The sequence below is a fragment of the Tachypleus tridentatus genome, chromosome 8 (assembly GCF_004210375.1).
Source record: "Tachypleus tridentatus isolate NWPU-2018 chromosome 8, ASM421037v1, whole genome shotgun sequence".
In the NCBI taxonomy this organism is placed as follows: Eukaryota; Metazoa; Arthropoda; class Merostomata; order Xiphosura; family Limulidae; genus Tachypleus; species Tachypleus tridentatus.
The window spans coordinates 154,475,659-154,501,554 of NC_134832.1; the positions used below are offsets into that span (position 1 = coordinate 154,475,659).

Below are 25,896 nucleotides of genomic sequence, written 5' to 3' on the forward strand. Positions count from 1 at the left end.
GACCAACCTTCTCAACCCAGTATAGGATCTATGGAGGTTGATAGACCTTGATCCAATACAGAAAAAAAAAAAGTTGGCAAAAGCAGATTTTCCTATTTTATGGTACTAGTTGTTTTTAAATGTTTACATTTATAGTTCATGGTTTTGAAGGATTATTTCCATTTTAATTCAGCATTCAACACTACTGAAGATTTATAAAGTTTTGTTATTTGATTTATTTCTAAATTTCCACCAGTTAGATATTGTCTGTATTACTTTGTGGTGTAAAGTCCATTTACTAAATGGTTTTATTGTACTTGTACTTTTTTTAAGAATAAAGTAAGGTGTTCATTGCTCACTGAAACTTCATGTTTTTCGTATGTGTAAAACATTACCATTGAATTCTTCTGTGACTCTTATCAAACATGTTTTTTACACAGTCCTTATAAATTTAATATGAAATGGCTTGGAGACATTCCATTTATAAGTGTAGGTTGTTAGTAATAAGGGCATGTTTTAAGATTATTACCTAAAGTGTGCATTTCTAACATAAATTTATTGTGCCCAACACCTATTTCTATGTGCACCCTGCAGGACCAGTTATCTAAAGCAACTCCTGTGAAGGAAGGTATTGGAATGCACCTTCTTAAAAAGATGGGCTGGAATCCTGGAGAAGGGCTTGGAAAAAACAAGGAAGGCTCCCTGGAGCCTTTATTATTAAATATTAAGACAGATAAGAAAGGTTAGTTCATGTATTTGATACAGTACCAATAGATACTTGTATACACAGTAGGAACACAATTATCTATAAATAATCTAGTCTTATTCAACTTTGGTGATTTAATTGGTTAACTAATGTAATGATTGGGCTGTAAGTATTGACTAATCTTGTTCAACTTTGATGATTTAATTGATTAACTAATGTAATGATTGGGCTGTAAGTATTGACTAATCTTGTTCAACTTTGGTGATTTAATTGATTAACTAATATAATGGATGGTCTACAAGTATTGACTAATCTTGTTCAACTTTGATGATTTAATTGATTAACTAATATAATGGATGGTCTATAAGTATTGACTAATCTTGTTCAACTTTGGTGACTTAATTGATTAACTAATATAATGGATGGTCTATAAGTATTGACTAGTCTTGTTCAACTTTGATAAATTATGGGAGAAGGACTTAGATTCTAGATTCCCATGTCTGACACTTTTGGCAACACCCATCTCGAGACACTCTCCACCTATGTCAATACACCCTCTGTTCTGGTACTGTATATAAGTACCTCATCCAGATAATGACATTACTTTTTGTCAACAAGTCATCACTAACAGCTTTTCCAGTATTACAATCATTCATAGGTAATTTGAACATTATCCATGTTATCTCATCTATTTTTATAATAGTATTTCATAATAAATATTTTAAAAAATAATTATTATAAAAATTTCTTTATTCTAATTGGCAAGCCAACTTACGACATCAATTCCCAGGTTATTATTTCCAGTAAGGAAGCAAATGGGGTCTCTCATATCCTACCTCTGATATCTGGCATCACACAACAATTGGTGTGTGGGGATCACTCTTAGTTGAGACTGTTAGTGATATTAATCGTAGTTAGATAAGGACATATATTTGGATATGGATATTTTTCTATTCTACAAGTGCTTGATGTTTGAGTCTTTTCCTGGTTGCTTTTGAGCCTGTAGTTTAATTGATGGCTGAAAGGTCTGGAAGTAAATTTTCAGTTTTCTTTCTCCATCTACTGATATTGTGGCTCAGGGAAGAAGGGTTACTTTTAAGTTATATGAAGGGACAGTTATGCCTTATCTAACACATTGAACTTAATGGCTTTAATCTACTGCTGCAAGGTGGAAGTATTTTCTGGCTCTGACATAATTCTTCTGTTCCTTGAGTTTTGCAGTTCTTAGGCAAAGTTTGCAGTTAGATTCTGACCAAATAAACCTGTGGCTCTTGATGAGACAGGGCAAGTTTATGGTCTTTCAATCTAGAATCCACCATGTTGTTTTCCTTTCACTTCACTTTGTTGGAAGAATCTCAGGATCACCATCTTCACTGATGATGAGCTGGATCCCTTGTTAGCATGCCTGTTGATTCAGTTTTCAACTTCTACTTTCATCCCTGTTGTCATTAAGAGTCTCAGATTTCATAATTTCTTAAAGGAGATCATAGATCTGCCCTTATTCATGGGTTCCAGCCCTTGGCATTAGCCTCTTGATACATTAATACCAAGAGAAGATTTTGTCTATATCCAAGAGTTCCACTGTTTGACTGGATCGTAAGTGGCATTATATATTACTTTATACCTTCAGGGTCTGTAGAGTTTCAGCTCCAAGAATTTCTGGATGTGTGGGAACCATAACTGTGGATCCAGGAACACTTCAGATCCTTGAGTCAAGATTTGTTATCCAGTTCATTTCTTCACCTCTGTTTTCCATCTAACCCCTTGAGTTTCCTCTTTCTCACAGACCATCAAGATTTGGAACCTTCTTTGGTTACCAGAGTTTTGTTGATACAGGAGTAGAGTGTATGTCATGCTAAATCTTCCATTGTTTTATTCCTGTCAGTTGTTGAGCCTGTGCAGACAGGAGATTCAGGTCCAGTCATCAATCTTTCTCACTTATATCTGTGCCTGAATTCTTCAAGGTGCACAAGTTACTCATTCATCAATTTGAGTTGACATTTTTACTGGAGTTGTAGATGTCCATGTTTGTTGTAATTGGCTCCTATCTGTACTTTATCATAGTGGTGGAGTTTCACCACTATCAGTATTTGTGGTGCATAAGGGTTAGGTACTGCTGTTCCATGTTTTCTCCTTCAGGCCTACATCAGCTTCACATGGGTTCTGTCTTATTGTACAAATTTTCTTATCATTTCCATTCCATTGCATTGTGTACACACCCAACGACAGATGACTTGTTTCTGCTAGCACTATCTTGTCAGTTGTCAGAACATCACACCCTGATTCTACTTTCAGATTATGACCAAGGCAGGCTTTATTTTTGGGACTGAGACATCTGTACTTGCTCCAATTCCATATATCATCAGTTTTTTTTTGGTTTTTTTTCATCTTATCTTTCAGTCAGGTTCTGTTGCCTCCCATTCAACTCAATGCTATGGCATAAGAAGTGAGACTTTTACTCACCTCTCTTTCTTCTATGAGATGGATGGTTCTGTCTCTTCTAGAAATGTGGGCATCATTTAAATCTCTTATACCTTTGGGAGAGAGCTCAAGAGATCCTTTACTTGTCTGTATGCAGTTGAATTATCATAAATATCAATTCACTGGGTTGTTAAATTGGGATAGGACTACAATATGGGTTCCTCTGCTACCTTGTCCAGAGTTCCATCTGTTAATGGATTGGATACATTTACCCCTAGTCAGAAATTTCATGGTCTATGTATGTACAAAGAGACTTCTTTACATAATGTTTTAGTCCTTCATGAATGCCTCATGAGCTGGGCTTGTTAAGGGGAAAATTATCAGGCTTCTCTGCCAATTTTCTGGTGGTGTCTTGCATTTCTCATTGAGGAATTACTTGGTCCAGAGCTCCTTGTTTTCTATTTTTGGACCTCTTTTTTTTTCCCATACCATTTGTATCTTTTCACCCTACTAACTTGCCATGTTCTATGGGTTATGCCTGTGGTAGCAGATTGTCTCCATCCTCAGTGATATTCCCAACAGAGGAGATGCTGCATTGCAAGGTTCTGTTGTATTAACTCTAATTTTGCAATTCTTATTTGTGAGTTGACCTCTCATTGGATCATCAAAGTACTGGCAACTTGGTTTTCAGTACCTCATTTCTAGGCTTTGACAATGGATACATTCCATTAGGTAGGACAGGATTACAACTCTAGACCATTGTTCTTCTTATTATTTTGTTATACAAAGTACTAAATATGATTTGTTCAAACCCTGTGTTAGATTTTGTTGATTCCACCAGATTGGTTGCTACACCCAGATTTTGCTTCTACAGTACATCTTCCACTTCTTTTATGGCTATCTTTGTGGAGTGCAATCATGAACTGCCTCGTTATTCTTGACTATCTATAAGCTCAACTTTGAGGGATAAAGATTATGCAGTCTTTGCACAATATCAGGGTTTAATTTCTAAGGTTGCCATGTACCTGTCTCTGTTTTTGCTTTCTCCAAGATGAACATTTAGCTATGGAAATGACATGCATATTGGTAATAGTGTACTGAGAGAAGGTTTAACCCATTTCAGGTGGTAGTGCCAACCATAAGTCATGTATTTACCTGGCTCTTTGACAGAGGAATTTTCCTCTTCCACAGTTGCACCGTTTAAAGTGGCCTTTTTCATTACCCTTTGTTTTTCATGGCTACACATTTTCTGAGTCTCCAGTACTCTCTGGATTTCTCAAACAACTTTAGGTCCTTGGTCCCAAATGACCATTCCAGTTACCTAAGAGATATATTAAGATTGTAGCACAGGTTCTTTTTTAACACCTGTTTGTATCATGATTCTTATATGCCATGTATCCCCTTTTTTCATGACTGCTTCCATACAGACATTACTGGTTGACATGATTTGTGCTGTTTGTTTATAAGTCAATTTCTTGTTTTCCCTACATCATCAGACAAATTCTTTTTATCCAAGACACTGTTAAACAGGAAAGGGGTTAAAGTCCTTTTCACCCATACATGTGATCACCATCTCTTACTTTTATGTACAATCAGATTTGACCATGGTCATATTCAGTGAGGGTCTCAAGGTTTTTGTTACCTGTTCTAATGCTTTTAGAGATGTTGGAAAATGACTTTTCTTCTGGGCTCTTTGAAGGTGAGAATTCTTCTGCAAGTCATATCTAATCAGATTTGTCATCTTTTTGTGTCCTTAGCAGCCTGGTCAAATTGCCCACTGGAAGTCATCATGTGATCTTGTATGGAGATCTCTCCCAATACTTTTATCTCACATTATTTGCCTGATCTGGCAGTTTCTTTATATGAGGATTTTTGTCTACCTCCTGCAGCAATCATAATAATTTCATCTAGATTATATGGAGGGGTCAGTCTTTTCATTGCTACTTTTTAGAGTCCCTTAACTGGTTCTTTCAATATTATACTCTGTGGCAAATGTCCCTTAACTGGTTCTTTCAATATTATACTCTGTGGCAAATGTCCCTTAACTGGTTCTTTCAATATTATACTCTGTGGCAAATGTTGCCCAAACAAGTTGTTTTTATTAAACCAATTCTTCACTAGCAATCACTGATCAGATCCTTTATTTATGTTGCAATAGGCTATACAGAAATGAGGCTGACTGGGTGATATTACTATACTATGTTGGACCACCATTCATGGATTATCATGAACAAAGTGTAAAGTGATCCTGCCCATCTCTGCTGATCATTGTATTAAATAAATCAGGAATGATTTGTCTAAATATTTAGGGAACTTGGCTCATCTATTGCACTGTTCCTCAGGACTCCCCATTGTACATTACTCACCAGATTCTACTGGAGGAACTAGGGAGTCCTTACCATCCCCAGTGTCCAGTCACTGGGATGGTGGACAAAGGATTTTTCTACAGAGTATTAAATTCCTCTACTCTTGGAAAAGAGGGCAAAGTTGGGGGCCTTCCTACCCAGGTCCATGGATATTTTTCCCTCATGTCAATAAGAGTGGCAAACAGCCTGCTTGGGAGCCTACTCATAATAGTAGTTCATACTGGATATTCTGATATCCAGTTGGGTTGTCTATGGGTCTTATGTTTGATCAGTATAGATTCAGTACATTATTCATGGATGAAGGTCTGCTATCTCCTCATAATTCCAAATGTGAAGTGGTCCCATCCTGAGTTCTTGGTTGATCACAGTTATTCCATGTTCTACCCATAATTCTGGGAGTAAGTAGAATGTACATTGTTCACACGTTTGGAGAGTGAGGATGAATGTAGGTAATATCAGACTGAATTAGTTCTGGTTGAGTAAGAAACACTCAAAACCCATCATTCTGAGCCAGGGATGTTGCCTTTCAGGGCTTTCTCAGATGGTGGACATGTGTCCAATTTGATGGTGCTTACTTTCTCATCGTGATTCAAGTGGCTAAGAATGTTCGCTCTATTACTGTATGTTGGGACATATACTGTATGTATATGACACTGTGGTCCAGTTGCCATAGCCACCAATGTTGAATATAGAAACCAAGATCATTTAATTCTAACCCTAATTACTTGAACCTAAGCTATCTTGATGTGGCTAGCCTATAGTGATGATGACTCATATACAATTCCATTCTTGATACAGGAACTAAGTTCAGGATGAAGAACACACCTGTCCTGATTGTAGTTCATACATTCAGGTGTCAATATTATCTTGGGACACCCTTGATTTGTACAAATGCTTTCAGTATGGATAATACTCTCACTGGCCTGTCACCTTCTCAATGTGTGATTCTAGCTATAACTGAGATGAGGAGTATGTATTGGATGAAGTTGACATTTTCCTAAATTGAAAATATTTTTCCAAAAATACTAACCTGCTTTCACACCTTCCTGACCTTCCTCACCACCAAGAACCAGTGTTAGTAATTTGGATAGTTTAAGTCTTGAAAATGTAGCTATGTTAACTGAATAAGGTACTTATATACTGTACCAGGATAGAGGGCATATTGACATAGATGGAGAGTACCATGAAACAAGTAACAAGAATGGAGCAAGTGAGACAAGATCAAACAAATGCTTAGATGGCCAAAGGAAGAAACTATGGCAATTAAGCAATAGCCATAAGTGTGATGGGAGATAAGTTTTATTGGAAATACATTTTAAATTTAGGAAAATGTTAACATTAGCACACAATTGTGACAGATCACACATATCTACTTATTTGTATTGATATATTCTCTCATATGTGTATCACCATTTCAAATATTCACATACTCTAGTAGCTAATAACAGGCTGCCTCTTACTCATGCAGTTCCATAATGTGCTGACATCTAAGAACCATCAAACTATTTTTTTTTTAGGCATCGAAATATAAATAACCACTGGCTCAGTTAAGCTGAACCAAGAATATTAAAATTCTTATTACTCATGTTAACATTCAGTTGAAAGAATCACAACTCCTTCACTGTGTTTAGAAACATAATACTTTTTTCCAGGGAGAGAATCTATTAAGGACCAGGTGGAATGTTTTGTAGAGCTTCTGGGATCACAATTTGCCACAAAGTTCAGTGGGTTGTAAATATGTTACAGCACAATGTGTTCTTGCAACTGACTGGACAAGTGCCATGGGTTAAATGTGTTCATGCTAAATCCCTCCATTTGTGCTGGCTGAGCTTTACCTTGCTGCATGGCCAGGATCACCTGTATTTGATCTTGGTCTTTCAGTTGCTCTGTCCAGTGCTTATTATGAGTTAACTATGGAATCACCTACTACTTGGCATGATAGTGCTGTGACAAAAGTGGTTGCAACTTGAAAATGATGCCCAGGATCAGAGCATTTCATAAACCTGACATCTTATGTGCAGTCCCTATTGGGGGACCAAGTAATACACTATGACAAAATCATATTCTAGTAATATTGTTGTATAACATGCTGTGGTCCTTGTGTAGGACATTTAAATAAGGTGTAACTTCTCCAGCTACAGGCTCAGAGATGCCTCATTTCACTTGGTCTTCATGAAAACTACCTCTGTAAGAGAGAGTTTATTTCTCACACCAACATGACACCTCATCATTTTGTCTGGAAGTCTCTCATTGAACTCATCCATCAAGATATCTTCATGAAGTCACTCAATGAACTTATCCATCAGGATGTCTTTGTGATGCATAAACAACTATACTCTAAATAGCACTCCTCATTTGAACTTTTAACTCATCCCAAGGAATTATTTGACTCTTCATTGAGTTGAATTATCAACAAAACTTGCTTGTAACTTCTCATTTTTCCAGTTGCACCTCATATGGGTGCTTGATGGAGTGCAAAGCCAAACCACTTAGTTTAAGCTTAGGATGAGTCATTGGATTGCTTAATCTTGAGATTAACTGTTCCAGACAGATTCTGTCTAAAAGTATTGTATAAATCTGTTTCTCTGCATCTTTGAAGATGAAAGTAGATTTTGCTCACAGGGATCAGTGGAGGTGAGGAAAGTATCATTCTTGCAGATTCTCATCCATATTTTGATGCTGCCAGTTTGTGAGTATAGTGCAGTAGCCATACTCAGAGACACTAACCTTTGGATGATTAGTGAAGCCCTCATCTAGAACAATATTCTTCTCTCTACACATCATCTAGGTTTTATTTACAATCCCAGACTTCTTTGTGATTCTTAGCAGTATACTTCCTAGCCATAAGAGGCTCTTCTGCCTCATAGTTTATGGTATTTTCTGGACAGTGCCCACTGCTTGCCTACTGGGGAAACAGTTCTGACCAACGGACTTCATCCAGTAGTCATTCTTGACTTCTCTGAAGTAAAGTTGAGGTTGCATTACTCTGGGTTGTAACAGCCTGTCAGCTTCTGTTGAGACTACTGTGCAGTCTTGGACCCACTAGATACCATTTTAACTCACATCCTCAGTCATCTATGCTTCTATCATGACAAGATTAATTCACAAGATCAGCCTGTTGATCTAGATACTCCTGATCTCTCCTAAACTTCTTGAGCTTGTTGTTTTGTTGTTCAAAATCAAAACCTCAACATCATTGATAAATGTCCTATGTTCCGAACTTCTAAATTCAACATCTCTCTCATATATCTATCTCTTAGTTGTGAATACTTCTACTTGTAGGAAGTAACATTCCTTAAGTTAGATTTCTTTTTCTAAACTTGTAGAACACAAGAATTTAAAAAAGGGTAAAAACAGAATTCTTCACAACAATACATTGTGGACACTGAAACAAAATTTCTCCTTTCCACTTACTCTGTGGTATTTTTAGGTTAAAGTGATCTCCTCAGGTTGTATTGGGTAGGTCTGCTTTATAATGGAAGCATAGACTGGAAAGTTACAAAATTTATCTGAAAGTAACTTGAGCTTGAAAAAGAAATAAAAGACTAGACACAATGTGTAACACACACAAACATTTTTTAATAATTCAAAATAAAAACACATTATATATGCTTGTTTCTGAAAGGTAAACAGTAAATTCATATATTTAACACTTCTGTGTGATGTCAACACATTTCATTATTTGTACGTTGTTTTATAATAGCTACCCTTGGGACATACAGTAAGCAGAAAAGTATTTGGTTCTCGTGAAAGTTTAAAGAAGAGTTATTGGAGTCTTAGAACTTGTTAACAACTTCTAGTTAGATATCCATTTGACTCTTACAAAGTAATGTTTAATGTACAGAAGGAAACTTTCTTTGCAATCACACATTTGTTTAACTTTACTTGAAAGAGTTTCTGTGCTTGAGTGTCTACACAGTAGATAAATGTTTGAATGTGTAGATTTACAGTAAACAAATGTTTGGAAACTTTTTTCTGATTTAATGATAAAAACATTTAAAAATTCTAATGATTTTTTTTGTTCAGAATATTTAATAAAAATATTACTGGTGTCTAACTTACAATGATCTTCCTGAAATAATCTGACATGTGGTAAACTACAAGAATATTGTCAACATACCTAAATCAATAGAGAGGAAGGATATAAGGAAGTTATAATTTTAAATTGATTAAACATTAAACCACACAACATATTAAACTGAAACCTAGTATGAGTCATACCAAAAGTGAATAATTTAGGAAGGCTTAACCTGTTCAATGCCGTAGACGAGATAACTCATCCAAGCCTATCGGTAGCACAGTGCCAAGGACGAGTTAACTCCTTCTCAATAATACCTAACTTTAACGCTAGATGGCAGTACCATAATGTATTTGATCAACTTACAAATTGTTCCACTTTTGATCCAAAAGACATCATGAAAAAAGTTACAAAATGAAGAAGCATTAGAGTTGCATTGTAGCAGTTGAAATACTTGCAGTCAACAGGTTAATCTTTCTAAATAAAAATATATTTATCATCATTGTTTGTACAGTGTGAAGCAACAAGACTTTTTGAATGTATAGAGAAAGAATGATCTCTAAACTTAACTAAATTATAATAATAATTGAAAGTTAATGCAATAGATTCAAGAGTAAATTGTTCATTTTAGACTTTATGAGAAACATATTTAACTTTCAGAAAACTCATTATGTAAGTCACTTGAGTAAGTCAAGTGAGTCCAAGGTTTACTCTGGACTCTGATGGATTACTGTCTAGTCCTCATAAAGACTGTGACAATTTATTATTAATTCTACCTTATTAACATTTTCAGTTTTATCTATAAACAACAACAACAACAACACCTTCACACTAGTTTGTTCTTATCTGGACACATTTAATTCTTCTTGTGGTGCCAGAGATAATTGTTAAATGAAACACCTTCATGTTTACAACCTCTTTCATTATCTTGGTAGATTCTCCAATTTTTATTCAATGGTGGGTTACTTTGTATGAAATATCCAGTTTCTAACCTTCCCTATTCTACAGCTGTTAATGTACACTGAGAAACACTAAATAGCTGATTTATATATTTAGAAGAATCTTTATCTTGTATGATCTTATTAAACTGATCATACCATTTTACTTCAAGTTTTATGTTTTGAAGAAAACAATTTGTTTTCCATCATCAAACTTTAGTTCAAACTTTTCCTCTTTTTATGTTTTTAATCATTCTTGGGCATTTCAAGCTCACAATCTTAAATCCTAGAAGAGAGACTTATAAATTAACTTAATAAATTTAGCTTCCCAAACCTGTGTCTTACTCTTAGCTTACCTACTTCCCAGGAATATCTAAACATTCAGCTATAGCAAAATAATTCAAGCTCCATGTAAAAATAAGATAGATCAACTAAATTGTTTAACAGAAATCCTGAACACTTAGCAACAATGTCTATGAAATGACAGGTACACAGTGTTCAGCCACATACATTAGTGAGTACAGTGTTCAGCCACATACATTAGTGAGTACTGTCATCCAATTCATGGTCACTTCAAAGAAAACATTATGCAAATCTTGACAACAAAGAAGCCAAACATATCCTGCACATAATTAATGAGACACTTTATTTTAGATTTATTAAACAAAAACTTTCAGAACCTTTCATTTAATCAGAAGACTCTTCCATTAACAGATAAAATGTCTGGCTCCTATGATACTTTTGTTTAACATTCATTGTCTGTGACTTAACAACACTTTTAGTCATACACCATTTTGTTATTTTGTTGTAGTTTTATATTCTTTGTGGTTGCTATTGTTTAAAGTCAGTTTTGTAACCCAAAATGTTAGGTAGAATAAATAAACATTTATCTGAAGTTTTTCTTATCTACAGCTAGCACTAAAAGTTTTAAAATATCTTCACTGTGTTTCATACTGTTGTATCAGACTGTTGTAGTAGCTATTTAATGTTGAATAAATTAAACTTGTAATATTTTAAACTTACAGGACTAGTGGCAGGAAGTGAAATGAAAAAAAAGACAATTTTTACTAGTATTGCTAAAACCTTTTCAGGTAAGTTATTTTATTATATATTTAAATAGTAGTATTTTCCATGCTTTGTTGTATGAGTATCAACTGATTAGCAGTTTCATGTCTGAAATATGAAATGGTTTTTCATTAAAAAATAACATTACACTAATGATGCACTATAGTCGATATAATATGCTGTGAAATTATTCTATTTTTCGGCCACTACCTTTATTTTAAACATCTGACCTACATGAATGTATCCATCCAGGTAGTGACATCACTTTTACATATATCAACATGAAACACTGATCAACCAGCAGAACTAGATGTGGAAACGTTATAATGTTGGACTCACCACAGGTTTTAATTATCTAGTTTTGTGTTATTTCCACTAGAAAAAAACAGTCATTGACAGTTCCTTTGAAAAGCTAAGTTACAGATACACAACTTCAAACCATTGTTTTGTAGATATTCTATTAACTAGTCTTCCTTTGAAAAGCTAAGTTACAGATACACAACTTCAAACCATTGTTTTGTAGATATTCTATTAACTAGTCTTCCTTTGAAAAGCTAAGTTACAGATACACAACTTCAAACCATTGTTTTGTAGATATTCTATTAACTAGTCTTCCTTTGAAAAGCTAAGTTACAGATACACAACTTCAAACCATTGTTTTGTAGATATTCTATTAACTAGTCTTCCTTTGAAAAGCTAAGTTACAGATACACAACTTCAAACCATTATTTTGTAGATATTCTATTAACTAGTCTTCCTTTGAAAAGCTAAGTTACAGATACACAACTTCAAACCATTGTTTTGTAGATATTCTATTAACTAATCTTCCTTTGAAAAGCTAAGTTACAGATACACAACTTCAAACCATTGTTTTGTAGATATTCTATTAACTAGTCTTCCTTTGAAAAGCTAAGTTACAGATACACAACTTCAAACCTTTGTTTTGTAGATATTCTATTAACTAGTCTTCCTTTGAAAAGCTAAGTTACAGATACACAACTTCAAACCATTGTTTTGTAGATATTCTATTAACTAGTCTTCCTTTGAAAAGCTAAGTTACAGATACACAACTTCAAACCATTGTTTTGTAGATATTCTATTAACTATTCCTCTTAAAAATTCGTTTCAATTCTTTATATATTGGGGGTTCAATTGTTATCTAGTATTTATTTTTATTTTCCCTCTCAGTACTTATCTTGTGTAACCTGGTGGTTAGAGCACTCAGTACATAACCTACTGGTCAGTAGTTTAATCTTATTACTAAACAACCTCTCCCTTTCAGCTGTGAGAACATTATGATGTGACAATCAATCCTTCATATATTGTAGTATCAGAGTTGTTGGTAAGTGGTAGTGACTAGCTGCTTTACTTCTATAATATCATTTCTAAACAAGAGATGGTTAATGCAGCTAAATTTTGAGCAATTCTATAGAAAATTCAAAAAATAAACTAATTATCAATACTTACTAGTTTCTACAGTTATCATTTCTACCTAAAATCTATATTTTTAGTTATCATCTGTAACTAAACACTATACTGTTAGTTATTTTCCTTAACTAAACACTATATTGTTACAGTTATCATCCCTAACTAAACTATATTGTTACAGTTATCATCCCTAACTAAACTCTATATTGTTACAGTTATCATCCCTAAGTATATATTGTTACAGTTGTCATCTTTATCTAAACACTATATTTTTACAGTTATCATCCCTAATTAAACACTATATTGTTACAGTTATCATCCCTAATTAAACACTATATTGTTACAGTTATCATCTTTAACTGAACACTATATTGTTACAGTTATCTCTAACTAAACTCTATATTGTTATAGTCATCATCTCTAACTAAACTCTATATTGTTATAGTCATCCCTAACTAAACTATATTGTTATAGTCATCATCCCTAACTAAACTCTATATTGTTATAGTAATCCCTAACTAAACTCTATATTGTTATAGTAATCCCTAACTAAACTCAATATTGTTATAGTCATCATCCCTAACTAAACTCTATATTGTTATAGTCATCATCCCTAACTAAACTCTATATTGTTATAGTCATCATCCCTAACTAAACTCTATATTGTTATAGTCATCATCCCTAACTAAACTCTATATTGTTACAGTTATCATCTTTAACTGAACACTATATTTTTACAGTTATCATCTCTAACTAAACTCTATATTGCTACAGTTACCATCCCTACTAAACACTATATTGTCACAGTTATCATCCCTAACTAAACTCTATATTGTTATAGTCATCCCTAACTAAACTCTATATTGTTATAGCCATCATCCCTAATTAAACTCTATATTGTTACAGTTATCATCTTTAACTGAACACTATATTGTTACAGTTATCATCCCTAACTAACCTCTATATTGTTACAGAGGTTAGTTATCATCCCTAACTAACCTCTATATTGTTACAGTTATCATCTTTAACTGAACACTATATTGTTACAGTTATCATCTTTAACTCAACACTATATCTTTACAGTTAACATCCCAAACTAAACTCCATATTTTTACACTTATCCCTAACTCTATATTTGTAAAGTTATCATCTTTAATTAACACTATATTTTTACAGTTACCATCTCTAACTAAACTCTATATTGCTACAGTCACCATCCCTACTAAACACTATATTGTTAGTTATCATCTTTAACTGAACACTATATCTTTACAGTTATCATACCTAACTAAACTTTCTATTGTTACAGTTATCATCCCAAACTAAACTCCATATTTTTACACTTATCCCTAACTCTATATTTGTACAGTTATCTTTAATTAACACTATATTTTTACAGTTATCATCCCTAACTAAACTCTATATTGTTATAGTCATCATCCCTAACTAAACTCTGTATTGTTATAGTCATCCCTAACTAAACTCTATATTGTTACAGTAATCATCTTTAACTGAACACTATATTGTTACAGATATCATCCCTAACTAAACTCTATATTGTTACAGTTATCATCTTTAACTGAACACTATATTGTTACAGTTATCATCTCTAACTAAACACTATATTGTTACAGTTATCATCCCTAACTAAACTCTATATTGTTACAGTTATCATCTTTAACTGAACACTATATTTTTACAGTTATCATCCCTAACTAAACTTTATATTGTTACAGTTATCATCCCTAACTAAACTCTATATTGTTACAGTTATCATCCCTAACTAAACTCTATATTGTTACAGTTATCATCCCTAACTAAACTCTATATTGTTACAGTTATCATCCCTAACTAAACTCTATATTGTTATAGTTATCATCTTTAACTGAACACGATATCTTTACAGTTATCATACCTAACTAAACTTTCTATTGTTACAGTTATCATCCCAAACTAAACTCCATATTTTTACACTTATCCCTAACTCTATATTTGTACAGTTATCATCTTAAATTAACACTATATTTTTACAGTTATCATCTCTAACTAAACTCTATATTGCTACAGTCACCATCCCTACTAAACACTATATTGTTACAGTTATCATCCCTAACTAAACTCTATATTGTTATAGTCATCATCCCTAACTAAATTCTATATTGTTATAGTCATCATCCCTAACTAAACTCTATATTGTTATAGTCATCATCCCTAACTAAACTCTATATTGTTACAGTTATCATCTTTAACTGAACACTATATTGTTACAGATATCATCCCTAACTAAACTCTATATTGTTACAGTTATCATCTTTAACTGAACACTGTATTGTTACAGTTATCATCTCTAACTAAACACTATATTGTTACAGTTATCATCCCTAACTAAACTCTATATTTTTACAGTTATCATCTTTAACTGAACACTATATTGTTACAGTTATCATCTCTAACTGAACACTATATTGTTACAGTTATCATCCCTAACTAAACTCTATATTTTTACAGTTATCATCTTTAACTGAACACTATATTGTTACAGTTATCTCTAACTGAACACTATATTGTTACAGTTATCATCCCTAACTAAACTCTAAATTGTTATAGTTATCATCTTTAACTGAACACTATATCTTTACAGTTATCATCCCAAACTAAACTCCATATTTTTACACTTATCCCTAACTCTATATTTGTACAGTTATCATCTTTAATTAACACTATATTTTTACAGTTATCATCTCTAACTAAACTCTATATTGCTACAGTCACCATCCCTACTAAACACTATATTGTTACAGTTATCCTTAAGTAAACACTATATTGTTATTGTCATCCCTAACTAAACTCTATATTGTTATTGTCATCCCTAAGTAAACTCTATATTTTTATAGTCATTATCCCTAACTAAACACTATATTGTTACAGTTATTATCCCTAACTAAAATCCATACTTTTACTGTTATAGTTTCTACCTAAACTCCATATTTTTAAAGAGGTGTTTTGGATTAACTTTAGTAGATAATACAATATTCACAGCTGTGTCAAACCACAGTGTCTTTATTAATAATATTTAGTAGATAATACAATATTCACAGCTGTGTCAAACCACAGTGTCTTTATTAATACCATTTAGTAGATAATACAATATTCACAGCTGTGTCAAACTACAGTGTCTTTATTAATACCACTTAGTAGATAATACAATATTCACAGCTGTGTCAAACTACAGTGTCTTTATTAATACCATTTAGTAGATAATACAATATTCACAGCTGTGTCAAACTACAGTGTCTTTATTAATACCACTTAGTAGATAATACAATATTCACAGCTGTGTCAAACTACAGTGTCTTTATTAATACCACTTAGTAGATAATACAATATTCACAGCTGTGTCAAACCACAGTGTCTTTATTAATACCATTTATTAGATAATACAATATTCATAGCTGTGTCAAACTACAGTGTCTTTATTAATACCATTTAGTAGATAATACAATATTCACAGCTGTGTCAATCCACAGTGTCTTTAATAATACCATTTAGTAGATAATACAATATTCACAGCTGTGTCAAACCACAGTGTCTTTATTAATACCATTAAGTAAATAATACAATATTCATAGCTGTGTCAAACCACAGTGTCTTTATTAATACCATTTAGTAGATAATACAATATTCACAGCTGTGTCAAACCAGTGTCTTTATTAATACCACTTAGTAGATAATACAATATTCACAGCTGTGTCAAACCACAGTGTCTTTATTAATACCACTTAGTAGATAATACAATATTCACAGCTGTGTCAAACTACAGTGTCTTTATTAATACCATTTAGTAGATAATACAATATTCACAGCTGTGTCAAACTGCAGTGTCTTTATTAATACCATTTAGTAGATAATACAATATTCACAGCTGTGTCAAACTGCAGTGTCTTTATTAATACCATTTAGTAGATAATACAATATTCACAGCTGTGTCAAACTACATTGTCTTTATTAATACCATTTAGTAGATAATACAATATTCACAGCTGTCTGTGTCAAACTACAGTGTCTTTAATAATACCATTTAGTAGATAATACAATATTCAAAGCTGTGTCAAACTAGTGTTTTTATTAATACCATTTAGTAGATAATACAATATTCATAGCTGTGTCAAACCACAGTGTCTTTATTAATACCACTTAGTAGATAATACAATATTCACAGCTGTGTCAAACCACAGTGTCTTTATTAATACCATTTAGTAGATAATACAATATTCATAGCTGTGTCAAACCACAGTGTCTGTATTAATACCACTTAGTAGATAATACAATATTCACAGCTGTGTCAAACCATAGTGTCTTTATTAATACCATTTAGTAGATAATACAATATTCACAGCTGTGTCAAACCACAGTGTCTTTATTAATACCATTTAGTAGATAATACAATATTCACACTGATATTAAATAGCAGCGATTACATGATTAGACAAAGATTAGCTTTCAAGGAGTTGCTTATTCAGTGATTATTTGTTTGTTTTTGTCTTTATTAGAACAAGAAATTTTTTCTTTGGTTACAAATGTAAGGTATTAAACTTTAAAAAATATTTTGATTCTTTCAAGTTGGGTGGGTACTTGTATGTATAATCTGTTATTGGCTTCAATCCATCCTGAATTGGTATAGTAACTGAACTTGAAAATATAGAATTTGATGTACTTTTGTTTCTATTTAGGTAAACATCCTGTATCGGCCATAATGGAACTCTGTACAAAGAGACGTTGGGATCCCCCTCAGTTCAGTCTAGTCAATGAAAGTGGACCTTCCCACAAAAAGACATTTCTGTTTAAAGTAAGCATAGATAGATGTCTGCATAATGTTGTCAGCCAGTTTCTCACAATTTGTGGTAACACACTGACAATTGGACAACCTTGTTTTATGGACATATGTTGACATAGTGTTGTCAGTTAGCTCCTTACAACTTGTAGTAACACACTGTTACTATTGGACAACTTTGTTTTATAAATAGATGACATAGTGTTATTAGCCAGTTTCTCAGAACTTGTTGTAACACATTGACAATTGGACAACCTTGTTTTATAAATGGATGGTGACATAGTGTTGTTAGCCAGTTCCTTACAACTTGTTGTAACAATTAAGAATTGGACAACCTTGTTTTATAAATAGATGGTAACATAGTGTTGTTAGCCAGTTCCTTACAATTTGTTGTAACACATTAACAATTGGACAACCTTGTTTTATAAATAGATGGTGACATTGTGTTGTAAGCCAGTTCCTTACAACTTGTTGTAACACATTAACAGTTAGACAACCTTGTTTTACAGACAGATGTTGACATTGTGTTATTAACCAGTTCTTCACAACTTGTGGTAACATACAGACATTTGAACAGTCGTATTATATGGAAAGATGTTGACATAGTGTTGTCAGTTAGCTCCTTACAACTTGTAGTAACACACTGACAATTGGATAACCTTGTTTTATAAATAGATGGCATAGTGTTATTAGCCAGTTCCTTACAACTTGTTGTAACACACTGACAATCAGACAACCTTGTTTTATAGATAGATTTTGTCATAGTGTTATTAGCCATTTCCTTACAGCATATGGTAACAAACAAATAGACAGTTGGACAACCTTATTTTATAGATAGATATTCACATTAATTATGTTACCAGTTAATTCCTTGGAACCTGTGGTAACTCCCAGACAGACACATTATTTTTATGTGTACTTATCAACATTGTGTTATCCTGTGTTCACAGGTTCGAGTGAATGGTGTAGATTACCAGCCTGCTGTTTCAAGCCCAAGTAAGAAACAAGCCAAAGCTGTAACAGCTACTGTTTGTTTGCAGTCTTTGGGAATTCTTCCTCGAGACTTGGACAATTCATTGTAGTTCTTCTGTGAAACTCATCTGAAGTGAAAACCATTTGATGTGACTGAAACTCTACAGTGTGTTGTAATTATTAAAGTAAATGTTTGGTTGTGTGTCGCTGTGCATTGAGTTTACACAGTTCAGAACACTTCGAACTTGTATGTCTGCACTAGAATGTTAAGTTTTAACATTTTATGTTTGTGTTGTTTGTTTTAATAGAAGGAGAAACATACAGTAGATCTATGTGAAATCCAGCCATTGTTAAACATTAATAATCTTGTAACTTCTTTCTGTGTTAAGGTCGAATAATTTTTCAGTACTTCATTGTTTTATAAATTATCAAACCTGCAGTTTGAAAAACGTGATGTACACTATCTATATTAAAGATCTGAGTTACGTGTGTTTTTCTATAAACAACGTAGGGCTTCTTTAACAGCAGGTGCTATGTGTTGAAAACCAGGAAATCGTCCAAGCAGCTATCTCAAAGATTATTTCACAAGATAAAGTTTACTGAATGTAGAAACATTCTTAGCTATTCAGTGTTTAGTTTGTAAAATAAAATCATAGTCCATTTTTTTTAAGTCCTGGGAAAAGATGTTATAAGTTTAATATAGCTCATAAAACTAGCTGATAACAAAGTCACTTGAAGTTATGGTTATAACTTCCAACATCACATATAAATACTTCATTAAAACTTTTTTATTAGAAATACTGCACAAACCAGTTTTATCATGATAAACATTTTCCTTGGGAACGTGGTAAGTGTTTGTAATATTACAACTATCCTTTATATCTGTGGTCAGTAAAGTTGTTCATTTTTACCACAATATTCAGTGAAGAAGCAAGAAGTCCTAACAATTTACTTTATCTCCAACCAATTACAATTGAAAATGGCACCCGTATGATACACTCGCTTGAGAAAACCAAGACACAGTAAAGATTTAGGTGTGGAGTGAGTGTTTTTATACCACTTACTGTTAGTATTAGAAAAAAAACTTATAACCTAGCCCCCACCTGTGTTTTCATGAACATTTCTTGAAAACTAGTAGACTGGCATATGTAAATGTCTTATGCAAGATGGTAAGTCAGTATATGACAGGTTGGTTCTGGATCTTCATTACTTTGAAGCACTTTTAACAAGGAGTAGACGTAGCATGTTTTGTAATTAATAAATCTGTGAAGGGATGTTGGGTCTGTACCAAGTTTGATGGACACTTTAAGGTTGAGACTCCTTGTCACACTAGAAAACATGATCTGGATCTAAGACATTATCTTATGTAAACATATACAATATCGAAAAGAAGTAATGGGGCAATGGTAAGCAATCTATCTGTTTCACTTGTATCTGTTGTTTATATTATGTTTCAATATTTTTCTTCTCTGTAAAATAAACTTTCATGAATATGCAGCTTTATAGGAAATTTTGATTTAAAAAGTATCCAGATCTTAAAGAGAAGTTGTTTTTTAATTTTCCAACATATATTTTACTTACGTGGTGTTTCGAACTATAATGATTTTATTAGTAGCTACATTTATTGTTTGGCTATGATTTCAGAACATTCCACTTCCAGTGAACATGTATATGTGTGGGTTATTCATTATAAATAAAATAAAATATCCTGTACTTCTCCCACTTCCAGTGAACATGTATATGTGTGGGTTATTCATGATAAATAAAATATCCTGTACTTCTCCCACTTTCAGTGAACATGTATATGTGTGGGTTATTCATTATAAATAAAATAAAATATCCTCTACTTCTCCCACTTCCAGTGAACATGTATATGTGTGGGTTATTCATTATAAATAAAATAAAATATCCTGTACTTCTCCCACTTCCAGTGAACATGTACATGTGTGGGTTATTCATTATAAATAAAATAAAATATCCTGTACTTCTCCCACTTCCAGTGAACATGTACATGTCTGGGCTATTCATGATAAATAAAATAAAATATCCTGTACTTCTCCCACTTCCAGTGAACATGTATATGTCTGGGTTATTCATGATAAATAAAATAAAATATCCTGTACTTCTCCCACTTCCAGTGAACATATACATGTGTGGGTTATTCATTATAAATAAAATAAAATATCCTGTACTTCTCCCACTTCCAGTGAACATGTACATGTCTGGGTTATTCATTATAAATAAAATAAAATAAAATATCCTGTACTTCTCCCACTTCCAGTGAACATGTATATGTGTGGGTTATTCATTATAAATAAAATAAAATATCCTGTACTTCTCCCACTTCCAGTGAACATGTACATGTCTGGGTTAGTCATGATAAATAAAATAAAATATCCTGTACTTCTCCCACTTCCAGTGAAAATGTATATGTGTGGGTTATTCATTATAAATAAAATAAAATATCCTGTACTTCTCCCACTTCCAGTGAACATGTATATGTATGGGTTATTCATGATAAATAAAATATCCTGTACTTCTCCCACTTTCAGTGAACATATATATGTGTGGGTTATTCATGATAAATAAAATAAAATATCCTGTACTTCTCCCACTTCCAGTGAACATGTATATGTGTGGGTTATTCATTATAAATAAAATAAAATATCCTGCACTTCTCCCACTTCCAGTGAACATGTACATGTCTGGGTTATTCATGATAAATAAAATAAAATATCCTGTACTTCTCCCACTTCCAGTGAAAATGTATATGTGTGGGTTATTCATTATAAATAAAATAAAATATCCTGTACTTCTCCCACTTCCAGTGAACATGTATATGTGTGGGTTATTCATGATAAATAAAATATCCTGTACTTCTCCCACTTTCAGTGAACATGTATATGTGTGGGTTATTCATGATAAATAAAATAAAATATCCTGTACTTCTCCCACTTCCAGTGAACATGTATATGTGTGGGTTATTCATTATAAATAAAATAAAATATCCTGTACTTCTCCCACTTCCAGTGAACATGTACATGTGTGGGTTATTCATTATAAATAAAATAAAATATCCTGTACTTCTCCCACTTCCAGTGAACATGTACATGTGTTGGTTATTCATTATAAATAAAATAAAATATCCTGTACTTCTCCCACTTCCAGTGAACATGTACATGTGTGGGTTATTCATTATAAATAAAATATCCTGTACTTCTCCCACTTCCAGTGAACATGTACATGTGTGGGTTATTCATTATAAATAAAATAAAATATCCTGTACTTCTCCCACTTCCAGTGAACATGTCTGGGTTATTCATTATAAATAAAATAAAATATCCTCTACTTCTCCCACTTCCAGTGAACATATATATGTGTGGGTTATTCATTATAAATAAAATAAAATATCCTGTACTTCTCCCACTTCCAGTGAACATGTATATGTGTGGGTTATTCATGATAAATAAAATATCCTGTACTTCTCCCACTTTCAGTGAACATGTATATCTGTGGGTTATTCATTATAAATAAAATAAAATATCCTGTACTTCTCCCACTTCCAGTGAACATGTATATGTGTGGGTTATTCATTATAAATAAAATATCCTGTACTTCTCCCACTTCCAGTGAACATGTACATGTCTGGGCTATTCATCATAAATAAAATAAAATATCCTGTACTTCTCCCACTTCCAGTGAACATGTATATGTCTGGGTTATTCATGATAAATAAAATAAAATATCCTGTACTTCTCCCACTTCCAGTGAACATGTATATGTCTGGGTTATTCATGATAAATAAAATAAAATATCCTGTACTTCTCCCACTTCCAGTGAACATGTACATGTCTGGGCTATTCATGATAAATAAAATAAAATATCCTGTACTTCTCCCACTTCCAGTGAACATGTACATGTGTGGGTTATTCATTATAAATAAAATAAAATATCCTGTACTTCTCCCACTTCCAGTGAACATGTACATGTCTGGGTTATTCATTATAAATAAAATAAAATATCCTGTACTTCTCCCACTTCCAGTGAACATGTACATGTCTGGGTTATTCATTATAAATAAAATAAAATAAAATATCCTGTACTTCTCCCACTTCCAGTGAACATGTATATGTGTGGGTTATTCATTATAAATAAAATAAAATATCCTGTACTTCTCCCACTTCCAGTGAACATGTACATGTCTGGGTTATTCATGATAAATAAAATAAAATATCCTGTACTTCTCCCACTTCCAGTGAAAATGTATATGTGTGGGTTATTCATTATAAATAAAATAAAATATCCTGTACTTCTCCCACTTCCAGTGAACATGTATATGTGTGGGTTATTCATGATAAATAAAATATCCTGTACTTCTCCCACTTCCAGTGAACATGTAGATGTGTGGGTTATTCATTATAAATAAAATAAAATATCCTGTACTTCTCCCACTTCCAGTGAACATGTACATGTGTGGGTTATTCATAACAATATAAAATAAAATATCCTGTATTTCTCCCACTTCCAGTGAACATGTACATGTCTGGGCTATTCATGATAATTAAAATAAAATATCCTGTACTTCTCCCACTTCCAGTGAACATGTATATGTCTGGGTTATTCATGATAAATAAAATAAAATATCCTGTACTTCTCCCACTTCCAGTGAACATGTATATGTCTGGGTTATTCATGATAAATAAAATAAAATATCCTGTACTTCTCCCACTTCCAGTGAACATGTACATGTCTGGGCTATTCATGATAAATAAAATAAAATATCCTGTACTTCTCCCACTTCCAGTGAACATGTACATGTGTGGGTTATTCATTATAAATAAAATAAAATATCCTGTACTTCTCCCACTTCCAGTGAACATGTACATGTCTGGGTTATTCATTATAAATAAAATAAAATAAAATATCCTGTACTTCTCCCACTTCCAGTGAACATGTATATGTGTGGGTTATTCATTATAAATAAAATAAAATATCCTGTACTTCTCCCACTTCCAGTGAACATGTACATGTGTGGGTTATTCATTATAAATAAAATAAAATATCCTGTACTTCTCCCACTTCCAGTGAACATGTACATGTCTGGGTTATTCATTATAAATAAAATAAAATAAAATATCCTGTACTTCTCCCACTTCCAGTGAACATGTATATGTGTGGGTTATTCATTATAAATAAAATAAAATATCCTGTACTTCTCCCACTTCCAGTGAACATGTACATGTCTGGGTTATTCATGATAAATAAAATAAAATATCCTGTACTTCTCCCACTTCCAGTGAAAATGTATATGTGTGGGTTATTCATTATAAATAAAATAAAATATCCTGTACTTCTCCCACTTCCAGTGAACATGTATATGTGTGGGTTATTCATGATAAATAAAATATCCTGTACTTCTCCCACTTTCAGTGAACATGTATATGTGTGGGTTATTCATGATAAATAAAATAAAATATCCTGTACTTCTCCCACTTCCAGTGAACATGTATATGTGTGGGTTATTCATTATAAATAAAATAAAATATCCTGTACTTCTCCCACTTCCAGTGAACATGTACATGTCTGGGTTATTCATGATAAATAAAATAAAATATCCTGTACTTCTCCCACTTCCAGTAAAAATGTATATGTGTGGGTTATTCATGATAAATAAAATATCCTGTACTTCTCCCACTTTCAGTGAACATGTATATGTGTGGGTTATTCATTATAAATAAAATAAAATATCCTGTACTTCTCCCACTTCCAGTGAACATGTATATGTGTGGGTTATTCATTATAAATAAAATAAAATATCCTGTACTTCTCCCACTTCCAGTGAACATGTATATGTGTGGGTTATTCATTATAAATAAAATAAAATATCCTGTACTTCTCCCACTTCCAGTGAACATGTACATGTGTGGGTTATTCATTATAAATAAAATAAAATATCCTGTACTTCTCCCACTTCCAGTGAACATGTACATGTCTGGGTTATTCATGATAAATAAAATAAAATATCCTGTACTTCTCCCACTTCCAGTGAACATGTACATGTGTGGGTTATTCATTATAAATAAAATAAAATATCCTGTACTTCTCCCACTTCCAGTGAACATGTACATGTCTGGGTTATTCATTATAAATAAAATAAAATAAAATATCCTGTACTTCTCCCACTTCCAGTGAACATGTATATGTGTGGGTTATTCATTATAAATAAAATAAAATATCCTGTACTTCTCCCACTTCCAGTGAACATGTACATGTCTGGGTTATTCATGATAAATAAAATAAAATATCCTGTACTTCTCCCACTTCCAGTGAACATGTATATGTGTGGGTTATTCATTATAAATAAAATAAAATATCCTGTACTTCTCCCACTTCCAGTGAACATGTATATGTGTGGGTTATTCATTATAAATAAAATAAAATATCCTGTACTTCTCCTACTTCCAGTGAACATGTATATGTGTGGGTTATTCATTATAAATAAAATAAAATATCCTGTACTTCTCCCACTTCCAGTGAACATGTACATGTGTGGGTTATTCATTATAAATAAAATAAAATATTCTGTACTTCTCCCACTTCCAGTGAACATGTACATGTCTGGGTTATTCATAATAAATAAAATAAAATATCCTGTACTTCTGTTTGAATTTCTCCTCTTATTCCATTTGATTCTGTTAGTAAACTTTAGTCATAAATGGAATCTTAAGGCCCAGTCTACTTCTGGAGGCTGACCTTAAGGCCACATTTATAGGTCTTTGTCTTAGTTTTGATGGGAATTTTAGCCTGCAAATCACTGTCATGTGTAACTGAATTCTAAAGAATATTTTATGTCCTAATTTATAATAATAAAATATTAAGATTAGTAACGTACGCTTCAGATTATCATTGTTTTGCTGTTTATAGCCTATGAAACAGTCTAGTGCCTGATTGTTTCAATACATATACGTAAATAAATTAAAAGCACTTTTAACCCATCCTTATTTAAGTGTCACCTTTAAACAATGCTTAAAGAGAATCACACTTCTCAACTATGGAACTTACCTAATTCTACAGTCATGTCAATAATACCCAAAACCTGAAGTTGTTACCACTGTGTATTAATTGTAAAGGAAACCAATATAATTACAATAATGGTAATTGTACAGAGAAAT

At 32.7% G+C, this 25,896-nt stretch overlaps 1 protein-coding gene across 1 annotated transcript; it reads left to right on the top strand.

Annotated features, from left to right (window-relative positions):
• Positions 1-6: 6 nt before the first annotated feature.
• LOC143223782 (protein Son-like) lies at positions 7-25,380 on the top strand. Its single transcript, XM_076452201.1, has 4 exons — positions 7-721; positions 11,454-11,519; positions 17,652-17,767; positions 18,703-25,380. Exons 1-4 carry the CDS (start codon positions 559-561, stop codon positions 18,832-18,834), a joined length of 477 nt encoding a protein of 158 aa, XP_076308316.1. The 5' UTR covers positions 7-558; the 3' UTR covers positions 18,835-25,380.
• Positions 25,381-25,896: the final 516 nt, after the last annotated feature.